This window comes from Pagrus pagrus, assembly GCF_965226575.1.
Source record: "Pagrus pagrus genome assembly, chromosome: 14".
Lineage (NCBI taxonomy): Eukaryota > Metazoa > Chordata > Actinopteri > Spariformes > Sparidae > Pagrus > Pagrus pagrus.
Window position 1 is genome coordinate 30,050,786 of NC_140198.1, and position 12,978 is coordinate 30,063,763.

The 12,978-nt window shown below is 41.2% G+C and overlaps 1 protein-coding gene across 4 annotated transcripts in view; it reads right to left on the reverse strand.

The window, feature by feature from the left end:
* The window catches only part of cblb (Cbl proto-oncogene B, E3 ubiquitin protein ligase), a 204,297-nt gene that overhangs the window by 73,826 nt on the left and 117,493 nt on the right, over positions 1–12,978 (reverse strand). For all 4 annotated transcript variants that reach the window (XM_084374290.1, XM_084374292.1, XM_084374291.1 and 1 more), the window contains 3 exons: positions 11,273–11,410; positions 8,788–8,875; positions 7,783–7,914 (listed from right to left, as the gene is read on the reverse strand). In XM_084374290.1, coding sequence (XP_084230416.1) covers positions 7,783–7,914; positions 8,788–8,875; positions 11,273–11,410 — 358 coding nt within the window. The remainder of the gene's footprint in view (positions 1–7,782; positions 7,915–8,787; positions 8,876–11,272; positions 11,411–12,978) is intronic.

The window sequence follows — 12,978 nt, forward strand, 5'->3', positions numbered from 1 at the left end:
CGGTGAGGGAAGCTAAACAACAGTACTCTGAGAAACTCCAACACCAGTTCTCAGCTAACGACTCTGGGTCTGTCTGGAAGGGGCTCAGACAGATCACAAACTACAGACCTAAACCCCCCCACTCTGTCAACGACCTGCGACTTGCAAATGAACTGAACGAGTTCTACTGTCGCTTTGAGAGACAAAGGGACAGTCCTGATACCATCCCCTGCGACACCCTCTCCCATCTCACCAACCCCCCCACCCCCACCCCCAGCCCCAGCCCAACAGGACCCTGGGCCTCTCCACTTCACACCTCTTGGTCCCTCCCCTCCTCAACCACGACTCTCTGCCTGCAGGAGAAGGACATCAACAAGCTCTTCAAGAGACAGAACCCCCGCAAAGCAGCCGGACCAGACTCTGTCTCTCCATCCACTCTGAAGCACTGCGCTGACCAGCTGTCTCCAGTGTTCACGGACATCTTCAACACCTCACTGGAGATATGTCATGTGCCAGCCTGCTTCAAAGTCTCCACCATCATCCCTGTCCCCAAAAAACCAAGGACCACAGGTCTTAATGACTACAGACCCATCGCCCTGACCTCTGTGGTCATGAAGTCGTTTGAGCACCTTGTGCTGTCCCACCTCAAATCCCTAACCAACCCACTCCTGGACCCACTGCAGTTCGCCTACAGAGCCAACAGGTCTGTAGACGATGCAGTAAACATGGCCCTGCACTACACCCTCCAGCATCTGGACTCCCCAGGAACATATGCCAGGATCCTGTTTGTGTACTTCATCTCTGCCTTCAACACTATCCTCCCGGCTCTGCTACAGGACAAGCTCTCCCAGCTCCATGTGCCTGACTCCACCTGCAGGTGGATCAAAGACTTCCTGTCTGACAGGAAGCAGCGCATGAAGCTGGGAAATCATGTCTCTGAATCTCAGACCATCAGCACCGGATCCCCCCAAGGCTGCGTTCTTTCTCCCCTGCTCTTCTCGCTGTACACCAACGGTTGCACCTCCAGTCACCAGCACTGCATGAAAAAGGGAAAGGGGAAGTGGGCGGAGCTGCGTGAGAGTGACGAGCGAAAGAAGACGAGTGATGCAGGTTACTGTAAAGTGGAAACACAAACTTTTTAGTTAATATCTACGCCAGTTTGAGTGAAAGTGTTCAACCAGGACTCTTATAAAAACGTTATTGGTGATGGGTTCTGTCCGTTCGAGTGGACTACTCGGCACAAGACGACAGAGAGGAGTTTAAGTTAGCTTCTGACCAAGCGGCTAGCAGTGCTTTTGCATGGACTTTGCTAGCAAGCTAGCGACAAGCTAACCTGACGAGTAAAGCCTGTGTGGAGCTGTGAGACCGACAGCAAACACAAAGACCCCGACGGGGCCGGAAAGCGCTGCGTGAGTTTCTCTTCAGCCCGGACAGCGTTACGAACCGGAGCAAGGGTAAGATTTAAAGAATATGCTTTCATTCTGCTGTATAAGGAAACTGATACGTTAATAGACACCGATCTTAACCGTTCATTTTTTTTTCACAGACTGACCTCGTCTCATAACGAGGCCGTGGCCTATTTGCTCGGAGCTATGTCCGCAAGTCCAGATTTACATGACGCTGATAGTGACGCCATTGTGTGTAAGTAACTTTTACTGTTTTGTTCCTGTTCCTCCCTTGTTTAATTTTACTGTGACTTACGTTTTTTGTTAATACCACTCTCCTTTAATTGTTTTCCAGCTGCCTGTAAGACAGTAAGACCGAGCTCTGCCTTGCTGCAGTCGAGATTAGAGGCAATCCCAAGTACAGGGCAACGTGAACGCACCACAGACGTCTGCAAAATGGACCAGATCCGGACAGAATGCTGCCTGTTACCTCCAGCTCCGAGGCGGCAGACTGCACTGTTTCACTTCCACTCCACTCCATTTGCACTGTTTACTGTTTGCTGTAGCTACTGTTAATTTGTTATGTATGTCTTGTATTTTGTATGCTACTGGACACTTGTAAAGTATCTATCTATCTATCTATCTATCTATCTATCTATCTATCGATCTATCTAGACACTTCACGGTGCTGTAGGATAGGCCTTCTCCTGAGCTTCCCGTTTGTTGTGTGGGCAGAATTGTACATAGTTGTGTGTTTGTGTTTCTGCTAATAAAGCTCTGTCTTTGAAATTTTCCTTTCCTCAATAAATTCATTCATGTCCTGAATGGTAATAATAGTGTAGTTTATAGCATATCATATGAATGAATGAATGAATGAATGAATGAATAAATAAATACATTTTATATATATATGTATATATATATATATAGGGGTGGGGTTTACATTTATAATGATCCAGGGTGACCAATAGTGACAGACTATAACTACCGAAAATTAGGGAGATTTTCCGGGCGTTTACGGTGCCGAAAATCTCACTTTTCATGCAGTGCAGTCCGTCAAACTCCTGAAGTTCGCGGATGACACCACTCTCATTGGGCTCATCTCTGGCGGGGATGAGTCCACCTACAGGTGGGAGGTTGAGCATCTGATGACCTGGTGCAGCCAGAACAACCTGGAGCTTAATGGTCTAAAGACAGTGGAGATAATCGTGGACTTCAGAAAGAACCCAGCCCCACCCGCCCCTGTCATCCTGTGTGTCTCCCAAGTCGACTCTGTGGGGTCTTGCCGCTTCCTGGGCACCATCATCTCCCAGGACCTAAAATGGGAACTGAACATCAGATCCCTCACCAAAAAAGCTCAACAGAGGATGTTCTTCCTGCGGTAGCTGAAGAAGTTCAACCTGCCAAAGACGATGATGGTGCACTTCTACACTGCCATCATCGAGTCCATCCTCAACTCCTCCATCACCGTCTGGTGCGCTGCTGCCACTGCTGAAGACAAGAGCAGACTGCAGCGCATCATTCGCTCCGCTGAGAAGGTGATTGGCTGCAACCTTCCATCCCTTCAGGACCTGCACAGCGCCAGGGCTCTGAGGCGTGCAGGTAGGATTGTGGCCGACCCCTCCCATCCCCATCATAGTCTTTTTGACACTCTCCCCTCTGGCAGGAGGCTGCGGTCCATCAGGACCAAAACCTCCCGCCACATGAACAGTTTCTTCCCCTCTGCAGTTGGGATCCTTAACAAGTCCCGGGACCCCCACCCCCACTGACACTGACACTGACTCTTGCACTCTGGCACTCAAACCCATCACCGCCCTTGAAATCTTTGCATTACATTAATGCAGAATTTGTACATCTTTTATTTCATATTTTTTCATATATATATATATTTTTTTTATATTTATTATAGTCACTGTTTGTTTATTGTCTATTTTCTTCAATGTATGCACCTTATTCACCTAGACAAATTCCTCTTTGGTGTAAAATCCTTCTTGGCAATAAAACGGTTTCTGATTCTGATTTCAGCTCTTACGACTTTCCCATTGTAGTGTTTGTGGCTGAGTCTAATGGGTGTATCAAACAAGCCCTATTAAAATGGGCCCAGAAAAGCAGTTATCAATCATTATGATTCAGAAGAAGAGGCCATACTACAAAGCAAATTCACACAACTTTCTTTAATCACCAAAATTGATTGTTCAAGTTGTTGTATATTTTTGAGCCAGCAGATCTGGTCTCATTTTCAGAAGACCTATAGTAAATTCATTATTCAACCAAACTTCATGAATGTTTTTGTGACTAAGTAGTATGTGTTCCACTCATTCCAGCACAGAAAAGTGAGAAATTTTTGGGACTCCAGACTGCCATGATATACATGTTCTTTACAAGTGTATGTAAACTTTTGACCACGACTGTAGTTGAGAAGTGAATGTTTTTTAGATGTCTAGGTCCAAGGTTATGTATATGCCAAATTTGTAGATAATTTGAGATATCACATTCACAAGAATAGGACAGACAACCTGAAAACATAATCCTCTGGATAAACAGCACAGAGGAATAATAATTAAAAAAAAGTCTGTACATCTAGGTGTCCAATAAATGCCCATTAGAAAAAAAGAAATAGAAAAGCAAAACAACAGTTTGCATCAGTCTGGACAAAGTTGTCTTTGTAGTTTGTGGAAAGAACTAGTTACTACTTGCCAACACTCTTGATACAATTATTAGTAAGTTGCACAAAAACTTATCATCTAATGAAACCTACCATTTGGTAAAGATTAGAGACAGAAAAGCCCATGTGAATCAGTCTGTGTCCTCACTGAATTGGTTCAGGGTAAAACTAAAAGCTAGAATGAGGGAACTCTCACATGTGCCCCCATACTCTGCAGAGATCAAAAGAGAACAGGATGTGGAATGACACAGATCATCAGCCAGCTGTCAGTGTGTTCCACCCCAGGTGACTAATATACAGAGCAAGAGGAAAGTCAGGGAACCACCACTGAGTCAATGACATGAGCAGATTGATGATGAGTTACTCACTGCCACATGGTAGAAGGGTTTCCCCTCTCTCTCTGACTCACAGTATCACTAATGTGGAGGAAAAACACACACTGACATACATCACTAAATTGTAACTGATTGAGGTTGTATAGGAGGCAGGGTCATGTAGAGGTGTCAAAACAGGAAGTATGAGAAACAAACACTGTTGATATGAGTGCTCCTGAATCCTGCTGTTTAAAGGGCACAGGACCGAGCTCTGGAACAACTAGCTTCATCTTTTAAACATACAGCTATGTTTATAGTAAAGCCACCCAATAAAAAGCTTTGGGCTTTGTAACCATGAAACTGAACCTCATAAGAACAGAGCAGCAAACCAAAAACTATTGTGTGTGCTCAAAAAATCTTCTGAAAAGCTTAAATCATGGTTTTCCAACACTTTTCGTGCAAAGGACCCTGAAACTTGACTTCAGAAAATATTCTGGGGACCAAAGGTATTTTAGAAACAACTTCCCATTAGGAATTCAGACCAGAATTTCCTTTTTTGCAAGATTAAAAAGGAAATCACAGTTAAGGGTAAGAAGGCACTGGAAGAGACCGTGCTTTCATGACACTTCAACACATCTCAACATTACTTTGGTAAGCAAAATATATAAAGGAACATAAAAAGTCTTGAATTTGAATATGTTTTAAAGGTTTAAACTCTATTTTATTGTTTGCTCCTTTTGACATCAATCCTTCCGACTAAAGCAAAGCAAACAAGAGGCTCATTATAAATGTAAACAATTACAGTGCTGACTGAAAACAAAGTGTATTCATCTTCATGTATGAAACCTGCAGTCATTGTCCTATAGATAGGATAGATTATAGGTAGGGAGAACAGGCGCTTTATCTCTTTATGTGCATCCCACAAATTGAGATGGTGTCTAAATTGATGTTTTTTGATTGGCTGTAGTTTTCAAAAGCCAAACCACTGCAGGACTGATTTCCTACAATCTGGTTTTTATCTGATGGCTGTGAAAAAAGCAGAGAAGGCTGTCATCACATGGATGTGTTTGATGTCAATCGAACTGCATGGATGGATAAAGTACAGGTTAACCTGTCACCGTTTTTGCTGGCTACGCTTAAACAGGATTTAGGTTGAATATGATGGAAACTACCAGAAAAAGGGGAAAGCAGCTACAACAAAGAATGGAGACAGCAGCCAATGATAAGATAACAATAGTTAAAATAACTAGCATTTAACACACTGGGCAGCACTCTCAATCCTACAGGTCAGCGTACTGTGGTAGTAAGCTAGCCCCGCTCATTATCTAGACTCTGAGAAAACAAAAGTCATGTGGTTGCACAAAAACAGTGTGCGACTAATTCAGTACGCTACAAGCTAAGGGGAAGAGTAGAAATGTTTTTTTTAAAGATAATAAGACATTATATATAAATTCTTATCAGAATTGGTGACATGTCCCACAGTGTCCCACACAAACATACTTCTTTGTCCCACATTTGGTTTGTTGGGATCTGGACACCCTAAAAACACGCTGTAGGTTTCACCTGCAGAAAGTTCCATACATATTTAACACCAATAAGAAAATGATTAAATGAGTCCTAATATATCTGCTTTTTAGATGAATCGTGATTTCAAGACAGGTTTTTGGGCCTGTGTTCAGTACTGCAAAGTGAATGTGTGTGTCCCTGCCAGAGACCAATACCATCACGGTCAGTACAGAACTTGTCAGGAGAGCCATCACTGTGGTGGTGGGGGTTATGAAAGACAGAGCTGGCGAGGAAGGAAGGGCGTAGGAACCGGGGGGGATGGAGGGGACGTGTCCCCTCCAATATTGGAGACAGGCGCATTTCTCCGAGTAGAACAGGAGAATAACATTTTATTTTACTCACTTGCTTTTATTTTGAAAGAGCAACACAGCGTCTTGTCACAAGCCCGCCCCCGCCCCCTCAGACTGTTTGGGAAGCGGGAGTCGGCTGGACAAGTCAGAGAGAGGTGAAGATGAAAAGACAGCAGCAGCTCAGTTTAAGAGATTTCTTTATGGGGAAGAAAAGAAAGAAAGCAAATGTGAGTTGGTAATAATTTTGTCCAGGAGGATAATTATATTTTCTGTCTAACGTTAGACTTGTTGATGTTAAGCTGATGTTGTGATTCAACATCTAACTACTAGTACACTCTTGCTAGGTAACGTTGTTACTATTAACGTTACTAGCCAACGTCGGCTGGCGAAAATATGGCGGATTTTCCAGTAACGTAACGGACAAAAGCGATTTGACACTGAAAACTGTATTTAAGATGGTTGTAAAAGAACATGATTTTTCTATTAACTTAACCCATGTGACTTGAAAACGAGTAACGTTACACATCTCCCACATCTAGAAAGGAGTTACTCTGTCTGTGTTTTTCTTGACTTTCCCATCAGTATTTTTCTATACCTTATTCATCTCCACATATTAGAGATCAGATGAAGTTCAGCTGGGAACTGACAGTGGTGAGGGTGATGCAGGGAGAGCCAGCACTGCAGAGTTGCAGGTAGGTGCTATATGAAGGGTGAGGTGATTTTAGTTTGTTGATCATGAGAGGAAGATTTGAACATGATAAGAAGTGAACATGGTTGAATTTAAACAATAATATAACAAACATGATTTTAATATTATAAACCATTAACGGATCTGTCAGGTTTCCGATATGTGTCCCCCCCAATGTTAAACTCATTCCTACGCCTTTGGGAGGGGGTCTCTGGACTCAATGTAAATGACTCATTAGGGGAAGGCAGTTGCAAACACACTTTGGTGGCACAGCTTCTGCTGCATAAACGAGTTTACAAGCACAATGACGACAGCAGTGCAGGACGGTGTGCTGTGGAATGAACACATAAAGTAATAGCACACAGCAAGAAACTGAGAAACACATGTGGAAACACTGGAATATACTTTGAGCACACACTCAGTTTTCACTTCCGCTATTGACTGATATGTGGAAATTTGATTAAGACAGATGCAGGGACACAGGGAGGAAGTGACAGAGGGTTTTTTTTCTACCATGTATGTTGCACTGGAGGCTGAAAGCTGCTTCTATTATCCAGTAGTCCTTTCTCACTTATTTGCAGATGCTTATTAATCTTCAAACCACATTCATTCCTCTTTTAAGAGCTAAAATTGTTCAGATCTTACATGTGAGGTTTCGGTGTTTTTCTGTAAAACTGGACGGAGAAATGAAAATGTAAATTTTCTGGCATAAACCCTGATGTCCCATAAACATGTGTAATGGTACAAGGGAATTTATTCCTCATTACACAACACAGGGTTGCATAACACAATGAAAAAGTTTGTGAACTCCTTCATACTACACAAATTTCAGAACATATATACAGACTATATACAGACTACGAATGAGCTTATGCAGTATGGTTCATTACAATACCTGCCAGGCCGTAAGACAGGAAGTGCACATAAGGTGACCGCAGGGTTCGATCTTCACGTCTTTGTCATTTTCAGCACAGATCTTACAAAGCTGAAAGGTGGAGCCCATTTCACAGTACAGCTCATACTGCTCCTGTTGAGGCAGAGCAAACTCCTGTTAGTCATTGAGAGGGGCACATATCAAATTATACTTGAGAACAGACACAAAAATACACAGAAAGACACATATAATTATGTCAAATTTTATGATGTTTGCAAGGACTTTCAATCTCTATCTCAGAGCTATTCCATGACTTTAAATGGTCATGGTTAGTGTTGTTGTCAAAAGGGGAGAATGTTCTGTTTTCTAAGCTATAACAAGATCTATAAAACAAATAATATAATAAACAATTTAAACCATCTATAAAATCCAGTAGTATGCACTGACTTCCTCTGTTTGGAAACAACACACAACACCTGCCAACAATTATTCTCTTCATACATTATCATGTGGTCAGGCTGGTAAAAATATGCTTGAGACAGTTAGACATTAATAGGGTGTACAAAAGATGAAGACTTCCCTTTGCCATTCACAGTAAGCACTACACTTGAGTGGATGGACACATCACTAGCTGCAAGTAATAATCTATCACATAGTGACAGATAATTACCTTTGGTAAGGGTGGCAGTTCTCGAAAAAAAATCATCAAGTTTCAATGTCACTATACACAAAAAGCAGTTTTAGAATAAATTTGAGACAAACAAAAAGTCACAGACGATTTCTTCATTTTATGACACACCTTATGTAATTAAAAAAAAAACCTCCCTTCGTTCACTGAGTAATCTGACATAAATTTGACCAAATCCAGTCAGTTCAAAGTGAACATTTAAATAAGGGAGCTACTGTAGAGTGTACATGATGTATTCTGGCTTTGTGAGACTAAGAAATTCCATGACAAGTGGGAACCATGAACATCACTCTGCTTATCCAGATGAAGCATGTTTTCAGAAACACATACAAACCCACTTGTGTCACTTTGATGTGATCATGAGGCATCGGCTCACATAAACCACTGAGATCAGGATTGTAACTGCGTCCGTCAGGGAACAAATAGCTGTGAATGAGAAACAAGTTAAACGAGCTTACAGTTACAAATACACGGCAAGTTATTTGCTCAAAATAATTCCATCAGTCATGTTGTGTTTGTCACATCATCTAACACATTATCAAGTATCCATTTCAATAATTAAAGAGATTTGATTTTTAAAACTTATACTGGCAACACTTATTTTATAGGTCTACAAATTTCAGTTAGTAGATGGTACTTACCAAGCAACATATTTGACATTTCTTTGAAAGTACCCCCAAATTAACACAAGAAATTAACTCAAAATCTATTGAAAATTAACACAATATTATTTGACAATATTATTATCATATTTTTTAAACAAGCAGTTAAAGGATAACTACCGTTTTTTACAACCTGAACCTTTTTTCTAGCAAAATATATGATCATTTACTCACCCAGATAACTTTGGTGTCATTTGGCGTCGTTCGGACGAAATTAGATCCAGTTTAGCGCCGATATATCCATATAATGCGAGTAACGGGGCAGCGACACACAGCCTCTATATAACACATTATCTGCCACGAAACTAGTTCATTTCACTAATATTTTGTTACGATATGCTAGTGCTATTCCCCTCTGAGTCCGGGCTCGTCCGTTATCAACATCCGGGGTCAAACTAGCAGTAGCAGCTACAGGTAAACAAGCCGGGCTGTCGCGGGTGCGCGCAGCTCAGAGATGACATCTTCCAGGTCAGAGGTAGTAGCTCAACCTACAGACCCCGGATGTTGACAACAGACGAGCCCGGACTCAGAGGGGAATAGCACTAGCGTATCATAACAAAATATTGGTGAAATGAACTAGTTTCGTGGCAGATAATGCGTTATATAGAGGCTGTGTGTCGATGCCCCGTTACTCACATTATATGGATATATCGGCGCTACACTGGATCTAATTTCGTCCGAACGACGCCAAATGACACCAAAGTTATCTGGGTGAGTAAATGACCATATCTTTTGCTAGAAAAAAGGTCCAGGCTGTAAAAAACGGTAGTTATCCTTTAATAAGTAGCTGGTAATTTATCTAATTCATTTCCTGGAAATTTGCAACTAGTTTCTGTCTAACTTCCCCTCAGCAGGTCTTTAAATTAAAGTTGTTGCAGATTAATTTTCAGCGAGTTTCTTACTATCAACTGCTGTTGATGTCAGCTTAACCAAACATTTTTATAACCATTTACATTCTCATCAATTGAAATATCAACAATAATCTCTCTGTCTCTCGATCTTTCTGTGTCACGCACGCAGGCACATACGCGTGCGCACACACACACACACACACACACACACACACACACACACACACACACACACACGTTATACGCAGCTACCTAAATGATTATTAAGTATTAACTTTTTATCCTGTTATTAATTTGCTAATTTATGTTTGTTTCAAAATATAAAGAGTGACAACTTCAGTGCTATGAAGATATTATTATTTGGCCGTTAAAAGATGAAACTTTTTTTAAAATTGGGAAATTAGTCACTTGATTCTTGATTATAAAATTGTATTCGTGGGTGATTAGCAATTTATGATCGCTAACTTAAAAAAAAGAAAAAGAAAGACATTTTGGAAAATTCTTCCAAACTTGTGCTTATCTGCTAAAGTGTTAGAAATTAAAAATGTAAGACGTAAATGGCTAAAAATGCACTTGTCAAAACACTACAGCCATTGCACTCTGCAATCAGCATGTACTTGTTAATGATAAGTTAAAGCAAAAAAGTTGTCCATTGACAGTTTAATCAAGCCTGATTTTTGACACAAAATTTCTGTTAAAAGAATTTCTATTTAAAGCATTTTTTTTTTACCTTGAAATAATAGGTTCAAAATCATTTTGATGGCACAGTGTCTTCTAATAGTGTGAATGGTGTCTCTGTCACAGCCACTCAATTCCGCATTTACACATCTAGGTATAACTACAATGGATGTCATTTGAAAGAAGGACCTCACTTGCTGGGGTCACCCTACTTGATCAAAAGCAAAGGTGCATCAAACAGGATCCCTCCTCTTCCCCGTCTCCACATACACTAGACACAGAAAACACAGCTCGAAACAACACTCCTCGAAAAGCCTCAGCCAGCTGCGATTGACGGCTGGCTGGAGTGAGATGTGCACTAAATGGAGGGCATCATGTTTGAATTGCCTGAAGTCAGATTATCAGGTATGAAAGAGATGGTCTCGCAGAACAAAGCATTGTTTTATCAAGGAAGTAGCTTTCAGAGAATCAAATGTGACTGATTGGGACAGAGTTGATCATTTCTCGTTTGTATACAGCATGTTCACAGAGACATGAATCAACATACAAACAGCGAGAGAGAAAGAGAGAGAGAGACAGACAGGGAGAGTGTGTGAGACAGTGAGACAATGAGTGTGTGACAGGTTACGTACAAGCCCTCCCTGTAGCCATCGATGAGGGCCTGGAACAGCGGTTTGTTGTTGGGGATGGTCTGCAGTATGTTGCCATCATTGGTCACATAGCCGATGGCCCACTGGCCAAGCCGTGTACAGCTAAGTCTGAAGATGTAACTGTTAGAGACAGAAAGAGAAGCACTGCATGAAAAGTGGGATTTTCGTCAGTATGCGGCACTGTAAATTGACGTGGAAGTTCAGGTTTACGGCTGCACACGGCAATTTACAGGCAACACCGAAAACTGCCGTGAATTGTCAGAAATTGACACGGGCCTTGCTTGGCAGTTGTCCCCCCATGACCCCTCTCCCCCTAATTCTAGGGGAGGCTTTGACATGTAAATGAAAATGCTGTGAGCTATACAAATGCAAATCAGGGTAGCAGGGGGAGTTTTAATCCAGGTGACATTTTTTTAAAAGGTATTAACTTCATTAGAAAATCTCTGGTATAAATAGATCAGGCTCAGAATAGCCTAATTATAGACTCTTAAATTTTAGCTTGAATTGATTTATTTAATGAAAGTATTGTAGATTAATTACTGTGTATGTCATTAGCAATGGCCAATGTTATGTAAAAGAGATACACAAACAATTTGTTTCAACAATTAGTTTTAATCAGGCTTTGCCACAAAGGTTTACTGAATGCAGCATTTAAAATGTTAATTATTGGTTGTGTAATAATATTTGTTAAATGCCTGTAAGAATAGGAAAGAGAGTTGCACAAATGTTTTGTGGTTTTGTTATCCTTGGACCTTTTGTGACTTTGTTACTTTCGGGACCTTTCTGATTCCTGGATCACCTTCGAGGTCAAAGGACAGGGGGTGGAGGAACTGAGGTGAAGGGGAAGTGGGCGGAGATGCGTGAGAGTGACGAGCGGAGGAAGACGACAGATGCAGGTTGTCTACTGTAAAGTGGAAACAAACTTTTTAGTTAATATCTACGCCAGTTTGAGTGAAAGTGTTCAACCAGGACTCTTATAAAAACGTTATTGGTGATGGGTTCTGTCCGTTTGAGTGGACTACTCAGCACAAGAAGACAGAGAGGAGTTTAAGTTAGCTTCTGACCTAGCGGCTAGCAGTGCTTTTGCATGGACTTTGCTAACAAGTGTTGAAATTCAATGGGAATATTAATTGATTATTGATTATTAATAAAGTTATTAATGTTAATTAATGAAATGTGTGTTATCACTATTCATTAATAATCAACGGAGCACCACCCTGGAATCAGGGATCAATAATCAATTGATATGCTTTTAGTCTCAATGCCTGAATATTTATCACAAATTGTTAATATCACAGGAATATCAATAATGAGGGAAATAGAAGGCGTAAATCGGAACACTGGACTTCTCAACCAGCTGTTATTACAATATAAAATTGTGCACAATAATCACAGGAAAATGCTCAATTATAATCAACAGTATTTATTAAAGCTTGTACTCAATCCACCAACCACTCACTTTAACAAACAACAGTCGCTTACTACAACTAGCACATCTATAAAGCAAAAATAAGCAAGCACAGATATAGGAAGGGATGTAGACCTGTATGTGTGTGTGTGTGTGTGTGTGTGTGTGTGTGTGTGTGTGTGTGAGAACAATGGCCGACAGTGGGTCTTTGGAAAACTACAAAAATGGCCGAACCGGACGTCGGACTACAAGTTTACGAATGTGACGTAGGTGAAGTCAC